Source organism: Bos indicus x Bos taurus, chromosome 26 (assembly GCF_003369695.1).
Source record: "Bos indicus x Bos taurus breed Angus x Brahman F1 hybrid chromosome 26, Bos_hybrid_MaternalHap_v2.0, whole genome shotgun sequence".
NCBI classification, from domain to species: Eukaryota; Metazoa; Chordata; class Mammalia; order Artiodactyla; family Bovidae; genus Bos; species Bos indicus x Bos taurus.
Genome location: NC_040101.1, coordinates 40,892,291 through 40,913,612, shown reverse-complemented (window position 1 = coordinate 40,913,612; position 21,322 = coordinate 40,892,291). Strand labels below are relative to the sequence as shown.

At 38.4% G+C, this 21,322-nt stretch overlaps 1 protein-coding gene across 1 annotated transcript in view; it reads left to right on the top strand.

Moving 5' to 3' along the window:
* Positions 1-21,322, top strand: part of LIPK (lipase family member K) — a 40,910-nt gene extending 19,588 nt beyond the window's left edge. The window contains exons 2-10 of the mRNA XM_027529022.1: positions 3,450-3,565; positions 4,487-4,601; positions 6,595-6,793; positions 9,462-9,571; positions 10,478-10,614; positions 13,931-14,077; positions 14,573-14,644; positions 17,227-17,298; positions 20,538-21,322. Coding sequence (XP_027384823.1) covers positions 3,461-3,565; positions 4,487-4,601; positions 6,595-6,793; positions 9,462-9,571; positions 10,478-10,614; positions 13,931-14,077; positions 14,573-14,644; positions 17,227-17,298; positions 20,538-20,771 — 1,191 coding nt within the window. The 5' untranslated portion in view covers positions 3,450-3,460 and the 3' untranslated portion in view covers positions 20,772-21,322. The remainder of the gene's footprint in view (positions 1-3,449; positions 3,566-4,486; positions 4,602-6,594; positions 6,794-9,461; positions 9,572-10,477; positions 10,615-13,930; positions 14,078-14,572; positions 14,645-17,226; positions 17,299-20,537) is intronic.

The following is a 21,322-nucleotide window of genomic DNA, read 5'->3' as shown; positions in this document are numbered from 1 at the left end:
GAATTATTATATGCTTTATTCAGTGGACATACTGAAGACTTCAAGCCCTGGAGGTAGCATCTCAAGTAATCCTGAGAAAACTTCTCCAAGTAGGCAAGGGGGTAGTTGGAACACATAGGAGTTTCTCAAGAAAAGGTAGGTGGTAGGAACACAAGATTATTGTTAATAAAAGAAAACTAGATATTTCAGGTTAAGGAATGTAGTGCTTTTCTGTGTATGGAAAGATGTCAGAATCTGGGCTTACTGAAATCATTCCTTTGATATATACCTCAGCTGTCTGGGACCAGTATCCTGGGTTTTCACAACCTGAGTTTCCTCAGGGCTCACTGTAGGGCGTGGCCACAGTCTGATGCCTGCTAGAAGGCAGGTGTTTTTAATTTCCTTCCTTAGTTCCCACGGGGCTCACTGCTGAAGGGCTGCAATCACTGATGACTCTGACATCCTTTGTTTACTAATATGGCAGGCAATATTTGACTTCTCAGAACCTTCATGCTAGGTTTCAAAGAGGCAGATATGAGAACAAAACTTTTTCTTTTCTCAAGGAATCCAGTCTGTTTTTCACATGTGGAAATACACATGAATCACTTGAAATGAGGGTTTTAAATGCAGGAGCCTAGCTATATACCCATAGGTTCTCATCTGGTTTGGCTGGGGTGGGTTCCAAAAGTCTTCATTGTTTTAACAGTAATTTTGATGTCTGTGATCCATGGCCACATGTAATACTAAGCAGGCACATAGCAGAGGGTCCTAGTAAGTCTATTCTGAATTGTCTTGGTCTCAGAAGGCCTCAGCTTGCAGCTGCTTGAAGCTGGATTTTGGTTTCCAACCAGAGACTGAAGTCAGGCCATGGCAGTGAGAGCTTTAAATCCTAGCCACTAGACCAGAATCAGCAACAAGGCCTGGTCCTTCTCTTTGCAAAAATGAATTCCCACGAAGATATGGAAAGTAGTGAAACATGTTAAGTGCTTATTAGAAGGAAAAGGCTACATGTGTATAGACAAACACATGGGCTCCAAGAGAGTCATGCCCTCGTGGTAGTTGAATCACTAATATGGGGCGTTTTTTTCCTGGGTTTTCTTTAGCCAATTATCTTGCTTTGCTTGGTTCTGCGTCCGTATTTATATATCTCAGGCTCTTCCCATGTGTGTGCACCCCTCTCTTAGCCAAAGTGGAGTCTAGTGAAGAGGGCTATGGGTAGGTGACATCACTCCCCGTTTGATCTCCAAGGGGCCTTTCTGCACATGCATAGTCGGGAAAGTCTCCTTGATCTTGAGAATGAGAAATATGTGGTGCCTTATCTGGACAGGGCTCAATTCCTTCTCCTGTTCATCTTGGAGCATCTGTCCACAGGGGACAAACTCCAGCTGCTCAGCCTGGGGCCCATATATCTCCTAACTCAGACAGAAAGGTTAAGAGCCTAATGATTCACATTTCCTTTAGAATTAAGCCACCAGAGTTTAGACCTTGGCTCCATCCCTATATGTCTGACCTCAGGCAAACAACTTGACCTCAACACCAGGTTTCATTTGAAATACAGTTGTAATAACATTTCTTAACCCTTGGGTTTATTTTAAAAAGAAAATGAGATCATCACAATCACGTCTGACACCTTACTTGGCACATAATAGGTGTTCAAAACAAGTTATATTAGCTACAATAATTATCACTGTTGGTGGTGGCATTATTACTCTACCATATTGTAGTGTTTTACCAGAACTTGGCTCTATTAATCAATATTTTTTGTATATAAATATATTAACACAAACCTACATATGTATTATGTGAGCTTCCCAGGTGACACTAGTGGTAAAGATCCGCCTGTCAATGCAGGAGATTCAGTAGACTTTGCTTCGATCCCTGGGTCGGGAAGGTCCCCTGGAGGAGAAGGTGGCAACCCACTCCAGTATCTTGCCTGGAGAACGTCATGGAGAGAGGAGGCTGGTGGGAGACAGTCCCTGGGGTTGCAAAGAGTCAGACACGACTGAGCAACTAAGCACACACGTACCACATACATAATCCATATATTATTAATCATATTAATTATAGTATAGATTCAAAACGCCAATACTTTGGCCACGTGATGCAAAGAACTGACTCACTGGAAAAGACCCTGATGCTGGGAAAGATTGAAGGCGGGAAGAGAAGGAGATGACATAGGATGAAATAGTTGGATGGCATCACCGACTCAGTGGACACGAGTTTGAGTAAACTTCAGGAGTTGGTGATGTATAGGGAGGCCTGGCATGCTGAAGTCCATGGGGTCGCAAAGACTTGGACACGACTGAGTGACTGAACTGAACTGAACTGATATACTCAACAAAGATTATGACTTTAACAAATCCAAGAAAGGAGTTCATGAAATTTTCTGTAACAGAATAGTGAAGGCATAGTCTGAAAAATCCTTCCATTTCTTACAGAGTGAGACTTGTCATCATCATTGAGATTTTCATTTTATATAGTGGTTAATGGGAGATCACCTGCAAAATGCCCCCCTCTGTTACTTTTGCAGTCATTATTTGTTTTTTCAACTTGAGTAGTTTAAAAGCCAAATGAGGAATATATTTCATCTCATAATTTTCACAATTTTCTATTTGAAAAACAGCTTCTTTCTTATGATAGAGTAATATTGGACATAGAAAATTTAGAAATGGAGAGTCCTTTAAAAATAAGAAAAAATTTACTGTCTATATATAACCATAATTAAAATTTGATGCTTAGTCCTTTCTTTCTCTTTATAGTTTGTTATATCACTGAGATCAAAATGTATGCACAAATTGCATTATTTTTCCCTTAGTATTATATAATGGGAATTCACATATCATGCAAAAAGATAATATTTGGGTGTTGAATAATTCCATTCTTCCTCCCCCATAATTTATTTTATCACTCTCTTATTTTAGGAAATTAAGATAAACAATAAGGTAAATTTTACAGATGATGCTTTCATATTTTTTTTCTTTTGGATAAACTCTTGGAATTGGAATTATAGAGTAAGGTGTGTAAATATTTTTAAATTTCCAATATGTGCTAACACATTTCTTTCCATTAAGGTTGTGTCAATACTCGCTTCCACCATCAGAAGAGTACTAATTTATCTGATAACTAGAGATATTAAATGTGCTTTGATTCATATGTTTGTCCTTTGGTTTTTCTGTGAATTATATATACATTTCCTTCTTTTGTTCAATTATCTATTGTAGATTTAATTGATATTGGTTTTATTTTTTTCTTCTTTCCTTCCTTTCTTCTTTCTTTCTTTTCTTACTAAAAAGTCACCAGTTCAGATTTTTCATGGGATGAATCTTGAATAATTAAGTATATTATTTGTTAGGACACCACCTAGAAGGATCTTTCCACTCCCTCCAACAGTATTCTTATAGAAAGTTTACACAGAATTTCACTTTTAGAATTCTCTTTGATGACAAATATATTAATATTTCCTTTTACAGGTAGATTCCAAATGTGGCAGCTTTTAGCAGCAACATGCTGGATGCTTCTTCTTGGACCTGTATTCGGTTATCACAAGAAAGGATGCACCACAAATCCTGAAGCTACTATGAATATTGTAAGTCGTTCATTAAGGAAAAATATTTAAGATAAGACAATTATTAAGCTATTGTCATTTTAGGGGCTTTCCTGCTGTCATTTTTAGATATGACTGGTATGCCTGTCTAGTTTTTAAAAATTCTAAGTTGACTAAATCTGTGTTTCCAACCTTTGTTCCTTGGCGTCGTTGACTAAACAAAGAACTGCAAAACCTGACTCAATTTGGGGCAGTGAAGCTCCCTCTGCTGGTGGCTTGAGCTACCATTTCATTGTGGTTTCTTGAAGAGAAAGTTCACAAATTCCTGTTGATGATCTTTTTAGAGAATCCTTGGGCTCTTCTGAGGTTTTTTATAGAGCAGTTTCTCTGATTTATGAACTACATTTATGTACATTTTAAGTTTAGTAAGCCAGATTTGGTTTGGGCTGCTTATAAACAAAAATATCTCAACAGGCAGAAATTCATATCAGAAGGGGACTAGAACAAAGTGGAATGAAATAGATCTATGCAAACAACAAAAACAAACAAACAAAAAGACCAGTCACAAATGCTTACGATATGCTTCATTCCAATGGAAAACATATTTCTTGTATACACTGTGTACCATCATGTCCCCACCCATACCCATTTGTATTAGAACTTTAAGAATGGAACTATCAATGACATAATTTTTCAAAAAAAAAAACATTTACAGAGTGAACCTGAGTGCCTTAATAATACCATGCCAAGAAAACTACCATGTATGATTACCACCTTACCTTACCAACACCTTGGCATACATCTTCCTTTTAAAACCCACCTCAAATCATCCTGATTTTCCTGCTGTATTCTGTTCCAAAACATAGATAACAGTAGATTGTGACTTAAAGTATTATATTGCAATGTGGGTAAAAATCTAGGCATTATATCATGAAGGTATACATGTTCCTTTCCCCTTTTTAGAGCCAGATTATTTCCTACTGGGGCTATCCTTATGAAATATATGACGTTGTCACAGAAGATGGTTATATCCTCGGAACTTACAGGATTCCTCATGGAAGAGGATGTCCAAAAACAGGTAGGATTTATTTCATTATGAAAGGAATTATGCCTAAGGGGAGATTCCTGGATGTGCTGATAGCAGCAGGACAGCTGTGATTCTAAACTAGAGCCTATTCTCTTCTATTCCTCCTTCTAGTGGAGGAAAATCATCACCATCACCTCCACTCTTCCATTTCATTTATATAATGCTGGAGTTTTTAAATCATTGCGGCATGCACTATTCAGTCTTTCCTTTTCTCCATCATTTTGCCCTCTTTCACAACAAACACGGAAACAAAAGAAAATGTGGTCTTATTCTAGGAATACTCACTTTCCAGCTTAAAAACCAGAACTCTAGGGTCATGTTGATGCTTTCTCCCCTCACTTTCTATATCCAGCCAATCACCAAGACCTACCAATTTTGCCTTCTAAATGTCTCTCTAATCTGAAAACTCTCAGTTTCAACGTCACTCAAGTCCAGGCTTAGACACCATTATCGTTGACAATATCAGTTATCTTTTAAGCTACTGCAATAGCTTTCTAACTGCTTTTATTCCATTTGTAATTAGTTCTGTACACAAGTAATTTGGATTTTATTTTTTACAGTAAACCTGACCCTATTAGTTCTATACTTGATTGTAATTAAAGAGCTATTCCTAGCTCCCTACAATACAGGTTAGTATCTGAGAGAAGACAGGATCCACTTGGCAAGAATTGTTTGCTTCTTTTCTCATTTCTTAGCGCCTTTTATTCTTTGGAGCTTTGTATAAACAAACTTTTCAATATTAGAAGGGTTATTTGTCAGAAGATTAAAAAAAAAATGTACGCAATCTAGATGGAACAGTGTTGCTCACTTTATAGAACTGACCATTCCCTAAAATAACTCCATTACCTTTGGAAATACTCGTGAGAACTTTTCTTGCCCAAACTTTTACCTTGTCAGTTCTGCCAGGTAGATGCCAAAAAGCATGGAAGGAAAGCTGTCTCTACAATGAGAAGCTGCCTGAAGGCTCAGATTAGAGATGAGCTATGGGTTGTGACTGCACTTTGGTGGTATTTTAGCAGAATTAGTAACACCTCTTCCTTCTGTCTTTTTCTCAAAAGGCGGATTAATGGATATAGATTTTGGTCCTTGCTTCCAGATAGTTGAGGCTCTCTGAGACTCCAGTCTCGCCTACTCAATCTCAGGAAGCTGGTCGAGCCCCAAAGGGGACCTGTGGGAAAGCCTTGTGGTACCTACACAGCATCATAAACCATTTATAAAAGACAGAAATATCCAAGTCACTTCTCTTGCTCTTCTCGATGTTTTCAGCACCACTTCCCCATTTCCTTCTTCTTTTCTCTTTCTTTAGTCAAACTGTTCCAATTCTACATTTTGAGCAGAATTTTTATATCAAATGAAGAATTTTACCTTGTGCACATTTCACTTAAGACCTTGCACTTCACCTTCTGACAATGCAAATTAACTAGCACAGTACCTGGCATTCAGTGAAATAGTCAACAAATGGCATTTTTATTGTCTTTGTTCTTATCTTGGAAAAATACTAGCTTTGTAATCAGATGCTTTTTGAGAAATAAAATGTCATTAATGTGAATAATTATAGAGCAGGTAATTATTGTGGCTGAACAAAATTATGTGTATTTTAATTCTAATTTAATTCTTATAACTACACCATAAGATAGCATTTTTTATTATCCCCCATTACAAAATAAGTTAACTAAGGCACAAAGAGGTTGATGCATAGCAGAAGAAATTTTTGAAGCAGGGCACTCTGACTCCAATAGCTATTTAACAATTCAATGCATTGGACATAATCCCAGTTTTACAGAGAGAAAAACAAGACATGGAGAAGATAAATAACTTAACCAGCTTCAGAAGTAGTTCAAAATCCTAAAACCTAGACTTGCCTGGAGGTGTCAAATTTCTTTTCTTAACCTTTCTTTTGTATTACAGGGAGTCAGAAGAGAGAATTTTCTTGTAGGCACCAAGGAAGTTCAGATAAAAAATTCTCATTGTCTGTGTTTTGCAGCTCCAAAGCCTGTTGTGTATTTGCAACATGGCTTAGTTGCATCTGCCAGTAATTGGATTTGCAATCTGCCCAACAACAGCTTGGCTTTCCTTCTGGCAGATGTTGGTTATGATGTGTGGCTGGGGAATAGCCGGGGAAATACTTGGTCCAGAAAACACCTGAAATTTTCACCCAAATCACCAGAATACTGGGCCTTCAGGTAAGAAGAACACTACTAATGACTAAAGTGTGTACATTGCTCTTTTATATAGATAACTACCTACCGGGGTCCAGCCCCGGTTGGATCTAGGGATTTCCTCTGGAGAACAGCATTGGTGATTAGAATAGAAAAGCAGAGAGATTAGAGGCTCATTATAACTGGTTTATGCGGAAAATCAATATAACCTGTGACATCAGGTTTGCTCTGACCATGGAGGCCGCAGGCGCCCTCTCGAATCGCTGAAGGTGCCCCCACCTTAGGCACCTTCTCGAGTGGGTCTTAGAAGCCCAGGCAAGTAAGTGGTCCCAGAGGACCCCCACGCTCCAATTAAATGTCATGAAGGAAGAACAGAAAAGAAAAGGAGAGAAAAAGAAACAAGAAAGAACAACACGGGGAGACCAAGCTTTGAGCAAGGCTCATAGCTTTATTTTCAAAGGGAGCTTATATACCTTAAGTTGTGCATAGAGGATAATAGGGGGTGTGAAATCGTGCAAAGTCAGCAGTCTTTGATTCTTATTGAGACCAGGCTTTCTTTTCCGCAAACTTATCATATACAAATGGTTTAGGTGATTTACATCATCTTCTGGCCAGAAGGCCTGTTAACATTTTATGACTCTGATAAAGGTTTGTCAACCATAAGACTTATTTTCTCTAAGAGTAATTATTTTAAAGTTTGGCGCCATCCTCCGAAGGTGTTAGATAAAGTTGCATTCCTATAGGACAGAGGTGCAGTGGGTTTACAACAAGGAAAGAATTTATTACCTTAAGGGTCTAAAGTTGTTAGCACCAAGGCCACTACTTATTTTTTCTATGTACCAACTATATTAATTAATACACTTCCAAGGATACAATACAGGGGATGTGGAAACTTGGTAGCAAGTATTGGCTCAACAATGAAATCTTCTACTAGTTCTAACAATTTCTAACTCTCCGAGAGGCTCTATACTATTTGAATATCTTAAGCTTCCAATGCCTCTCATGGTTGGGAGACTGTAAACAATCGTATGTGTAGCTGTAGGAGTCCAGGTAAACCTGTCAGGCAAATTAGAGAGCCATCTGAGGGGTTTGGATTGAAACACTCCTATTATGCCCAGGAGGCTAATTAGCTAGAGCTGTAAGTTGATTTTCTTCAGAGAAAAGGTGGTCGGGGATAGCCCCCCGTGACTGTCAGAAGAGTTGGTGAAAGTTATGAAGCAGTAAAACAGGCAGACTCTGGTTTTGGGGTAGATGCTCAGGCAGGCCCAGAGGGGCACCCCTTGAGTTCTGGCTCACCTTGCCCACCAGAACTCGCCCACACGACCTTGTCATGGGTGGGGACTCCTGTGCTGACTCCCGGCAACTACCCTTTTGAATTTTCCCTTTTTGTCCAACTGCACGTTGTGGAATCCACAAGATGGAAATAAACATACCTTCTTCTACCCAGGTTTTCTTCACAAGCTCGAAAGAAATGCCATTATTATTGCACTGATAGTTGTTTTAAACACTCCACTTGGCCTGTGTGTATGTAAAGTATATAAGAAAGAAAAAAAATCAAAATGCAAATTCCAGGACTATCACATTGTCAATGCGCAGTCCAGAAATTTACATGGTATGCGTAATGAAGAGGAATAATGACACTGATCAAGACATGGGAACAGAGACAATTTTCTGGTTGAAAATCCTGAGAACCAGACATTCGTGTTAAATCAAAATGAGCCAAGCACTTGAGCAGAGATGACACTCCAGTGTTTATTCACCGAGGAGTGAAGGAACTCTGTCCTCCATAGACTGAGGGTGCTGAAATCTCTCCATGCAGCCAACCTGCCAGCAGCAGTCCCTGGGGGTGCTGTCTGCCTTAGAAGTCAGGCCAGCTGAGTCACAGAAGCAAACCTGGCATTTGTAGAGAAGCTGAGAACCATGCCTTGAAGGTCACTGACGTTGCTTGTTCCTTGACCTCACTCCCGCCTTATTCCTGGAAGCCGTTTGTCAATCCCTAAGTCCACATCCCAATCCAGTTGTGTCACGGCACCATTGCAAACAGCATCACAATTCCCAGGATGAATGTTCTCCTGACCACACGCAGAAGAGAAAGCCCCTGAGGCCTCTTCCCTGAAATGTTGATTCAGTCTGTCTGGGCTGAGGTCTGCAAGTCTCTTCACTTTTTCTGTTTGTAAAATAAGTATCCCAGGTAATTTTTCTTTCCAAAGGAGTTTGGTAAATCTGCTATAGAATTCAGTGAAAAGCCTCTGTAGATTGAGTAAAAAAGCCCCCGATGCTGGGAAAGATCAAAGGCAAAAGGAGAAGGGGGCAGCAGAGGATGAGATGGTTAGATAGCATCACTAACTCAATGGACAGAAATCTGAGCAAACTCTGGGAGACAGCAGAGAACAGAGGGGCCTGACATGCTGTAGACCAAGGGGTCACAAAGACATGACTTAGCGACCAAACAACTGCAACAACTCTGTAGGATTTGTAAGTCAGATTTTTCAGTTTCTTAACACAAAGTTACTCTTGGATCAAGACAAGATCCTCAGAAGATGCCTGACATCATATATTGATTCTAGTCTTATATTTAACAAAAGCTAAGCATCTAGATTTGCAACACGTATTTTTAAGTATTACAAGCCTAACAATGAGATGGATTTTTTTCTAATGCCGTTTTGTTTTGCTTTGTTTTTTCCTTTGGCAGTTTGGATGAGATGGCTAAATATGACCTTCCAGCCACAATCAATTTTATCATAAAGAAAACCAGACAAGAGCAACTCTACTACGTGGGCCACTCCCAAGGCACCACCATTGGTGTGTTTGGGGCAGATGTGATCTGAGGGTGTCAGGAGATTTTCTTCATTCTCATGAAAGGTGTCAGAATTTCTTCCCTCTGTGCAGTCTCTAGCTTGGGAAATTTGAGTTGGAAAAACATCACGTCTGGCTGTCTTTCTGAAGAGTAAATAAAGTGAGGATGACTAAGGGATTTTCCTGCCCCCTCAGGACTAAATTTGGAGATTAATGGATAAGACTGTAAGAAAGTCAATTATTTATTTCTTCATTTGTGTACTCAACAAACACTTGCCAGACACTGGGTTAGATAACAGGAAATCAAAGACAAATATGGTATACATCTTTCCCTTGAAGAGCTCACAGTCTAGTAAGGGAAACTAAAAAGAAAGCAGAAAATTACAAATTTCAGTGATCACATGCCACAATCAATGTGACTTTGAGTTAGGTCCCAGTGGGTGCTAGGGTAGGCTAGATGTGGATGGGCCACATTGGCAGTTCCACAAGGCTCTCCATTCTCTTCTCTGTTGTCTTTTCAGCTGGAGACCTTGACAATGCTAACAGCATTTACACCAGACATTTGAGAGCATTATCATCCATATTTATAAATGGCTGAACTTACAAATCCTTTCTAATGGTGATAATACCATTAGAAACTCTATGTATATATAAAATCTAACCTTTGAAAGAATTTGAATCCTTTCTGTAATATTCTCTGTAAGTAGATTTGCATCCTTCAGAAACAGGAAACTCACTTTATTCTTAATTAGCCAGTTTCATCTTTGGAAATTTAAAAATCCTTGCCCCCAGATTATGCTTACTCTAAGTGTCTTTATGTTCTTTTTTAATATATCTGCTTTTACTATCACTTAAAGTGAGTTAAGTAAGAATTGTTCTAAATCCATGAATTAGTATTTTCTTTCCTTTCAGCTTTCATAGCATTCTCCACTAATCCAGAGCTGGCTAAAAGGATTAAGATATTTTTTGCATTGGCTCCAGTCACCACCTTGAAATACACCCAAAGTCCTATGAAAAAATTAACAAATCTTTCCAGAAAAGCAGTCAAGGTATGTGACTTTTCCCCAGGTTTCAGTCTGTAGTAACTAAAACTAGCTCTATGTCTACTGATTTCAAGAAAAGACAACTTGAGACATAAAGTTTTACCAAGTGGATCAGTGGTAAAGAGCCCGCCTACAATGCTGAAGACTCAGGTTCGATCCCTAGGTCAGGAAGATCCTCTGAAGAAGGAAATGGCTAACCCCACCAGTATTCTTGCCTGGAGAATTCCACGGACAGAGGAGCCCAGCAGGCTACAGTCCTTGGGGTCACACAGAGTCTGACACAACTGAGCATCTAGAAAGAATAAAATAGATGCTTGAGGTACACATGTAGGTTTACTGATGATATACAATTTTGCCAATTGAGTTCAAGATGCTCACTCTGATACCATTCTACTCTACCGTCTTCATTTTTTATTTAGAGGCTTCTCTCTCACATGATTCCTCAATCACAGATATAGCAAAAGCTGATTTGATTGATGGGCTGATGAATTGGTTTAATTTGTTGTTGTTCAGTTGCTCGATCATGTTCAACTCTTTGCGAACCCGTGGACTACAGTATGCCAGGCTTCCCTGTTCTTCACCATCTTCTGGAGTTTTCTCAAACCATGTCCATTGAGTCAGTGATGCCATCCAATCATCTCATCCTCTGTCATCCCTTTTTCCTCCTGCCCTCAATCTTCCCCAGCATCAGGGTCTTTTCTAATGAATCAGCTCTTCACATCAGGTGGCCAAAGTATTGGAGCTTCAGCTTCAGCATCAGTCCTTCCAATGAATATTCAGGGTTTATTTCCTTTAGATTTGATCTCCTTGCAGTCCAGGGGACTCTCAAGAGTCTTCTTCAGCACCATAGTTCAAAAGCATCAGTGGTTTAATTTAGTAGGTTAAATTTCTCTCCCGTGCCCCCTAGTGTATCAAGGACAGCATAATGTAGTATTTCAGACTGTATGGAGTCTGATGGCATGAATTTGAATCCTAGATAGCTGGGTGAATTTGGTCAAGACCTTAATTCTAGGAAATATTTTATTCATCTATCGAGTGAGGATAATAGTAGTCTCTACTCGTAGGGCTTCTCTGAAGATTAAGTGAGCACATATATATAAATCTTTTACACACTGTTAGCCTTTAATAAGTTCCAGCTATTGTTATTGTGGTCATGATTTCCATAGAACACTATAAGTCCAAAGTTGCCCACACTTCGTCAACTCTGTTTGTCAACTCCTTAAAACATAGGCAGTATCCTAGACCTCAGATGATTTCTGCTAGCTGCCAGCTAACTAAATGATTATTTGCTCAATGGAGAGAATTGTTCTATGTGAGTTCATGTGTTTTCCTGTTACATAGTAATATGGGCTTCTCCTGTGACAGACAGAAGGTGATTAGACTGTTTAGTGATTTCAGTGAAAGCATATGAAAGTGAAAGAATTTTTATAGAAGCCAGGAGTTCTGATTGGTGAGAGATAAGCAAATTATCCCAAGGTGATTTAATCCATACCTATACAACCAAGAAAGACCGTAGCAGCAAAATTACGATAACAATGTGAAAAATGCTCACAGATCCCTCATAGTACATGGGCATCTTTCACCACAGATATTTCAGTCCAACCCGGTCCTACATTATCAGGCAAACAGCACCAGACTTCTTGTTAAATTATTTCAGCATTCCCACAAAGTTAAGAGATATTTTGAGATGGTAGGATCTTCACATTCTCAATTTGCACAACTCTGCTTCAGCTTTCAATATGTTTTGATCTACCTATAGTGTAGTGCAGTTCAATTCAATTTTGTAAGAAAAGATGATCTAGGAGCTGCTGTTTCAAAAGCATGGCACCAGGAAACAGCTATGCCTATAAAGCTACTTTTCAGCCAATCGGCATGACTGAAAATTGGGGTACATGTGTGAATGGTGGAAGACTTGACCAAGAAGAGAATAATGGACAGTTCATAGAAAGCAGCTATGTCATGTTAAAGAGTTTTGTTCTGTTGGTGATGGGAAGTCACTGAAGAATGTTGAACAGAGAAATGGATTGATCAGTTTTGTAGTTTTAGAAATATTACCCATAAGATGCTTTAACTCCAATAGAGAAACTACCACATGTGACTAACTCACTAATTCCTAATAGAAATTCCCGCAAAATCATGATAGATCAAAGACACTGACAGACAAACTCAGAGAAAATGTTTCTAGTCATTGGAATCACAGAAGACTTCCTGGATGGCATTTCTGAGTTTGGGCTAAAGGACAAGATTTCAATTTACAATGTCTTGTAAAAAGTCTTTCCAAACTAAGAGGGAAGTCTGAGTACCATTGAAGGGGTGAAGCACAAGCCATGGGAAATCACATGTAATTGACTTCATTTAGCTTTAAATTTGTGAAAGCCATGAGAAATAATATTGGAAATGTATGAATAGATTCTGTAGGAAATGTAGGAATATTGGAAATGTGGGTTTAAATGCCAAGTTAAGAAGCTTGGGTTATATTAGATATATGGTGGGTGATCATGGAAGGTATTTACACAAAGGAATGGCATGCATAACGCTGTTTTTTGAAAAATTCTCTTGGGGACCAAATGGAAGTGAATGAGAGTAAAAGATATAAGAAGGGCAAAAGATGAAGGAATGGTTATAGAAATTATTGTTACACTTCAGTTGAGAAACCAAGCCAGGGTTGTGCAAAAAGAAGACAAAATTTACAGGATTTGACAATGAAATGATAGGCATGGTATCAACTTTTAGAGAGTTAAGATTTTTGTTTTTGTTTTTGTTTTTGTTTTCTCTTTTCCTCTCCTATTAGCCAAACGTTGGTCTTCTGGTTTTTCTCATCAATAGTTGCTTTGTAAATAGTTCTAATTTTAGAGTGCCTGTGGGGAAGATGAGCTTAGGGTCTTCCTACTCTACCACCTTGCCTACTTTGCACTAGATGTATTTTAAATGTGATTTATTATCTACACAGAAATTATTAGTGCACATTTATTTTCTATTTTCTAGTTGAGGAAATCCAGAATAATAGAAAACTAAATATGAGACAGAGTTTAGAATCAAACCAAGATATCACTGACCCCAAAGCCTTACCAATTTCCTATGGAGACTAGTATTTTAGGGGAATGCTCCAAAAAACACTTCAACTAAAGGATCTTGGAAGAAAAAGCTTCAAGAGGTGAGTTGGGAGGACTATAAAGACAAAATTTAATGGGCTTTTTGGTTTCACTGAGGACTAGTACCGAGCGGATGTCACCCATGTCCAGTGCTTGACTGATTTACCACTTGTTTTCCACTTGACATTTACATCCATGAAAGTTGATGATGTCTTAAATCGATCTTGCAGGTATTATTCGGTGACAAGATGTTCTCTCCTCACACATTTTTTGAACAATTCATTGCCACCAAGGTATGCAACCGGAAGATATTTCGTCGTATTTGCAGCAACTTTATATTTACTTTGAGCGGATTTGATCCAAAAAACTTAAACATGGTACGTGTAAGTAGTCAGATCCAGGAAAGCAATTGTTTTGTTGGACAGAGATAAGGAGAGTTCATTCTTAATTGCATGGAAACCACATTTCAAAGGTTTTTTGTCTCCTGGAATGCAACTAGCATGTTCTTGGCTTCCAACCCAAGCTGAGAGTTCATCTGCTTGAGTAGGAGGATTTGAGGCTTCATTAAATATCTCTTGACTATATTCTTGGACCTGGAAAGAAAAAGCGCATTGCCTTTTGTCTTTGACCACAGGATGTCCTCTTTGGGCTTTACACAGATACTGCCCTAGGCAGGAGAATAGAGGTGAGAGAAGAGAAAATTCTTAAAGATGGGCTTCTTTGCTTAGTTTGTCTTCAGAGGATGTGGTACATATTTGTTCTGAGAGAGAGAGATTGGGTCAGGTGAGAGAGGGAAAGAAAATACTCAAATTCACTTGTGGTGTGATTTCATGATTAGCCTTCAGGTAAGAAATAATCTTTTTACTTTGCAGAGTCGCTTAGATGTTTATTTTGCACAGAGCTCCGCCGGAACATCTGTTCAGACCATGCTTCACTGGGCCCAGGTATGTACTCCCACTTCCTGATGTAACACACACGTATCTCTGCAAGATCCTCGAGCAGCACGTCTGGAGAGCTCACCCTGTGGGTTATACCAGTGCCAAGTAGATGTTTCTGGAATCAGATCAACTCATGTCGATTTGTTTTCCTCTCATCTATTCTCCAGGTCCTCTGTGTATTCCTAGATATTCTGACCGAATTCTGATCTTCAGATTACTCCTAATTGTCTTATCTAGGAAAAGTTTGTGTTTCTTCTTTCGGGAAATCATTCACTCTAACAGAGCTATACATAACATGATAAATGCTATTCTAGAAAGATCTTTTTACCCTCCAACTGGGATATGGGCGATTTCAGAGTGTGGAAATACTGCTTAATTTAGAGGAAATTAAATGTTAGAGAGGGTTTAAAGTGGATTAAGGGTTTCTGTTTTTACTCTCCATTTAAGTTTTTTGTGTGTGTTACTATATTTCTCAGTATTTGGCAAGCTCAGCGATGTCAAATTCAGTTGGTATAGCTTTCTAAGCCACGTAGGTCTGAGTGTGTGTATGTGTGCACATGTACAAGTGGGGGAGGTTTAATATTTAATATTTAATTAAATATCTTAATTTTAAAATACTTTGAAAGTTGAATAAGAATCTGAAATCCCTAGGAATCTGAATTTTAACCTACACCCTGATAAATTTCTCCCATGCTTTAAAGTTGACAATCACTGCTATAGATAGTCTTAAATACTAGTTGAAGATTTCTGAAATTCTTTGAAGAGTTCCACCCTCAAGAGATAAGTGTTCAAGTTCCAAAAGGAAGACAGATATTCCAGATTTAGGGCTTCTTACTGGTGAGGAGACAGGTAGACTCTGAAAGGCATAGTTTTCCAGATAATACAACTTCGATTCCATATTCATTGAGCACTTACAATGTGTTCTTATTGTCCAGATATATATCTCATTGTCTGTTATGAATTCTCCTAACAATCTTTCAATGAAGCCATTGATATTCCCCACTCTAAAAATGTCATAGCCAATCCTTACCCCTCACAGTTGACTCTTCTTAAAGCTATCTCTTCTCCTTTGATAGAAAGTTCTCTTGAGAATAGAAATAAGTGAGTGGGGTGGGGAGATAAAATATTTGGTTATAAGTTACATAGACAGCTAAAGCAAGGATGAAGATAATGACATGATGGTAACAATATCAATAAAAAGAGTGATTTCTTGACCGTTCCTAGGTGCCACATGCTTTGCGTACATTGAAGAATGCTATTGTCATTTCCATTGCACAGATGAGAAAACAGGTTTAGAGAAGATGCATATACAGCCTGGATCACAGATTTAATAATCCATTAAGCCTGGATTGAAACTAGGTCTGTTTGATGCTAGAACCCAAGTTCCTAACTATTTGGTACATTCTATTGCCTCTCATTGCTGAAAACCTACAGAATTTCAACCACAGCAGACTACTGCCTCTGTGAATATAAATCACAATGGGAAACATTTCAAACAAAAAAATTAAGTCAGTTCATGTGAAAAAAATCAAGTTAAAGGGAAAAAACCTTTGGAGTAGTCTGAAAATAATTTAACGAAGTGCTTGAGGTAAATGTAAAAATTATGCCTCTTCAATCCAAATGGGTGACAAATAACCAGAAAAAGGAACCCCTAGAAGTGTTAATATTTCTATATTAATATTTGAAGTCTAAAATTTAAAATAAGAAAAGGGCACACACAGGGTCTCAGACACTCAGCCTATAGCCATGTTACTGACGACATGGCAGGCTGTTTGGCCATATAGACAGGAGACAGACAGACACTATCCCTCAGAAAGCCTTGAAGATGTACTTTGAGTGAGCATTCCTTTCAAAGGTAGCAAAAATGTTTAAGATTAAGGAATATAGTCATAATATCCTAGACCGTCTGATAAGATAACAAAGTATAAAGTGTAATAATAGTAGCAGTCATTTTTTAATGTATAGCTAGTGCCTTTTAAAAAATATTAAAACTCTTGAAGCCAAGATGTTTAAGAATCAATGTATCATCTTTAAAAACATGTCTATGTACACAGCATAGAATTTATTTAAAGGCATCACTGCTCAAAGATTTTCATTGGAAAAGTATGCTGCTAAGTCACATTAGTCGTGTCCGACTCTGTGTGACCCCATAGACGGCAGCCCACCAGGCTCCCCCGTCCCTGGGATTCTCCAGGCAAGAACACTGGAGTGGGTTGCCATTTCCTTCTCCAATGCATGAAAGTGAAAAGTGAAAGGGAATCCCTCAGTCGTGTCCGACTCTTAGCGGCCCCATGGACTACCTACCAGGCTCCTCCGTCCATGGGATTTCCCAGGCAAGAGTGCTGGAGTGGGATGCCATTGCCTTCTCCCTGGAAAAGTATAAAAGGGAAGAAAAGATAGTTCCATGAATTTGTATCAATTTTTATCATTTTTATTATTTCATTTATTAAACTTTGACTTTTAGCTCATGTTCTAAAGCGTGGGATATTATGTCAATCCTTTTTGTATATTTTTTGCTTACTGTCTTTACATGTATGTTGTTTTTGTATATCATTTTAACATGTTTATTATTTGTATTTTTTTTATAGGCTGTTAATTCTGGTCGGTTCCAAGCTTTTGATTGGGGAAACCCTGATCAGAACATGAAGCACTTCCACCAGGTACAATAACAATAATCACCAATTGCATACTGCAAATGAAATTTGTAAAAATAGTATCTACTCATCAAGCACCTACTCACTATGCTCCATTCACTATGCCAGATACTTTGTATAGATCAGATGCTATTTGGGGGGATCTTACCACTTGCCATATCATTGTTTTTGATTCTTAGCATGACCTCCCCAGATAAATATTAGGTTAGGTAAATTGTCTCTATTTTTCCAGAAGCTCAGAGAGGTTAGGTGAATTGTCAGAAATTATTTAGCTAATAAAGAACCAGAATACCACCCAGGGTTCCTGGATCAAAAGTCCTTTCTTCTGTTACACTTACTCCTTCTCAAAAAAATAGAAACTCTCAGCACTTAAGACCATATTTTTAAAGAAAGAATTAAAGATGCGCAATTTTATTTCTAAAGCGTATTCTCTGGCTTCTTATCCATCCTTCATAAATGAACCTGATAAAATGAACTAACATTATCCTAATAAGTTTTTGGATGTCATTTACTGCTCATTCAAAAACAATTATGAATTATTAAAGGTATTCCAGACAGGATTATCACCTTTAGAAAAAAGCAATGCTATTTGCCAGATAATGATATGTCCATGTATATCTTGACATTATATATGAAAACTTTCCTTTGTGAAAAAATTTCATATTAAAGTGAATAGGCATTGTTGTTAATTTTTCCAGTATTTAAGGAAATCCAATGATGGCTTTAGCTTCTGGCTAATAGACTGAGCTCAAATTAAACAAGTAGGCAACAAAGATACATGGATTTTTTTCAAATCCGGCATGTGGAAATCTGGAGTTTTTTTTAAAGCAATTTCACTGTTACCATAATAACTATGATAGTGAAAATGCATAACTTCAAGTAGTGTGAAAAATCTGATTTTCTCCTAAACTGCTATAATTGTATGTGTGTGGAGAGGTGTGTGCCCACACACACAAACTCACACACTGTGTCAGAGTGCTATTTACTCTTGTGATTAACAACTCCTTGTACTAGCAAGAGTATGTAGCTGCTTTAGGAAAAGCTTTTTAGATGATGACCTTACCCTATAAGACAGAAATACCTACTTGGATAAAAGCTGAATCACAGGTATTAACTCCATCATTGTGCTCGCAGATTCTATCAAAATACATGGCGGTTCAGGTTCAATTATGGATCTTTTGCTTGGAACTTTAGGGAGGAAAAGAAAACTTAAACTGTAAACAATATATAAGGTTTTTTTTTAATTTTATTTTATTTTTAAACTTTACAAATTGTATTAGTTTTGCCAAATATCAAAATGAATCCGCCACAGGTATACATGTGTTCCCCATCCTGAACCCTCCTCCCTCCTCCCTCCCTATACCATCCCTCTGGGTCGTCCCAGTGTACTAGCCCCAAGCATCCAGTATCGTGCATCGAACCTGGACTGGCAACTCGTTTCTTACATGATATTTTACATGTTTCAATGCCATTCTCCCAAATCTTCCCACCCTCTCCCTCTCCCACAGAGTCCATAAGACTGTTCTATACATCAGTGTCTCTAAACACCAATACAGTATACTAACGCATATATATGGAATTTAGAAAGATGGTAACAATAACCCGGTGTACAAGACAGCAAAAGAGACACTGATGTATAAGTTTTAACAATTAATAACCTTTGTCACAACTATAAGTAATATCATCATAAGTTAGACAGGTGTAATTACCAATATAATCACCAAACCTGTTCACTTTAAAAAAAAGTGAAAAAAGAAAAATTCTGAGCCAAAAGCCACCACATTTCATTTGGATCCTGATCTGGATGTTCATTTTTGTTTTGACATCTTCTGGGCTTCCCAGCTCTTTCTGAGTAGGGTATTAATTTACTGCAGTAAATGTATTCTGATTTCAGGAGCTCCTCAGACCCACTTGTGCCTTAAAGCTTGCTAATATTCTTGCTTCCTCTGTGCTGTGTTGCTTTTCTATTCTTTATCTCGCTCTATCCTTGCATTTGAATATTTATACCTTGTATTATTCTACTGAGAACACTACCAAGTCAGGAAAAGCAAGCGTCTTCTTTCATCAATTGCACTTGGCATTGAGTGCACCAGGCTGTCCTTAGCCCACCATTCCCTTGCATGCAGTACTCATTAGTGCTAATCTTCACTGATTTCCTTCTTTGCTCTTAACATTGTCTTTTCATGGCTACACATTCCTATTTACCGCTTGCTTCTAAGCCCAGATCCAAGGTCTCCCAGTATTACAAGGGACTTACACTTAAGATATTTGCTAATGCAAAGACCCATCTACTGACGGTGACATGTGGAATGGCTACACCAACACTCTGCCTGCGGATCACTCATGGTGCAGTTACCAAGTCAGGGGTCTCCCCAGGCACATTTCTAGTCTTAGAAACCTCTTCCTGGCCAAAGTTAGTGTTTTCTAAGGATTTATAAGTTGGTCTATGTAACCTTTTCTTCTTAGTCTTTCTGCTGAAATTACCTATGGTGCATTAATCACCTTTGGCTACTATAAAAAAATCCCATAGACTGAGTGGCTTAAACAACAGAAATATGTTTTTAACAGTCCTGGAAGCTGGAAGTCTGAGAGCAGGGGTGCCAGCATGGTCAGGTTCTAGTGAGGGCTTTCTTACTGGATTACAGACAGCCACCTTCTCCATGCATGTCCACATAGCCTTTCCTCTTTGTGTCTGGTTGCAGAAAGAGGTCTCTCTCTCTCTCTCTTTATCACTTCCCCTTCTATAAGGCCACCAATCCTGTTGGATTAGGATCCAAATCTTATGACCTCATTTAACCTTAATTACTTCCTAAAAGTCTTTTCTCTAAATACAATCACCTTGGGTTAAGGTTTCAACATATGAATTTGCGGGGAACATAATTTAGTTCATAGAATATGTAGGTCTTTACAATGCAAGTAGTAAAAATCACTCTATTTTACATTTTATAAAAATATGGTTTGGTTTTACTGAAATAAGAAGTATAATGATAAACTCACAATAGCCAGGAATATACACAATCATCAGGCTCTCTCTTTCTCCCTGTCACTCTCTCTCAATTCTGCTTGCATATGCTGCTTGCATTTTCAGACTATTTCTAAGATAGTAGTACAATGGTGAATGTATGTACATAATATACAGTAACATTTAGAACATACAGAACTTGCTTAACAACTGATGATTGATGTTCCTTCTATAATATGATTTTCTGTGAAAACTATTTTTCTCTCTCTTCAATTTTATTTAGCTTACACCTCCTCTATACAACGTTTCTAATATGGAAGTTCCAACAGCAGTGTGGAGTGGTGGACAGGACTACGTGGCTGATCTCAAAGATGTTGAGAATTTACTCCCTAAAATTCCCAAGCTCATTTATTACAAGTCAATTCCACACTACAATCATGTGGATTTTTACCTTGGACAGGATGCACCCCTTGAAATTTACCAAGACCTAATTAGAATGATGGAGGAATGGCTGTAAAATTAAATACACTTTCCTTTCTCTAAGGAAGTGGATTTTAGTCATAAGAATGTGGTACACCGACTCTAAGGTAACCCCTCCAATAATCTGTGGTCCACCCAGGAACCACAAATTTATGTAATCCTTTCCCGTCGAGTGCGGGAGGGACCTGAGACTTGCTTCTAGACAGGAGAATTGGCAAAGGTGATGGGATGTCATCCCCTAATTGCAGTCTACTATATAAGAATCCATTTTAGCAAACTGGAGCAAGAGATTCTCCTTGTTGGCTTAATAAGGCAAACAAATGTGGGAAGGAACCGTGTGTGGCTTCTAGGATCTGCAGGTGGCCTCCAGCTGATAACTTGCAAAGAATTGGGACTCTCAGTCATATGTGAGAAAATGAATTCTGCCAAAACCTGAATGAGCTTGGGAGGCCACTGTTTCCTAGTTCGGCCTCTTGTTGAGAAAACGGTCTGTCTAACACCTGGATTGCAGCTTGAGAACCAGTGAGACCTGGAGCAGAGGACTTAACTATCCCATACCTGAACTACTGACCCACAGAAAGTGAGATA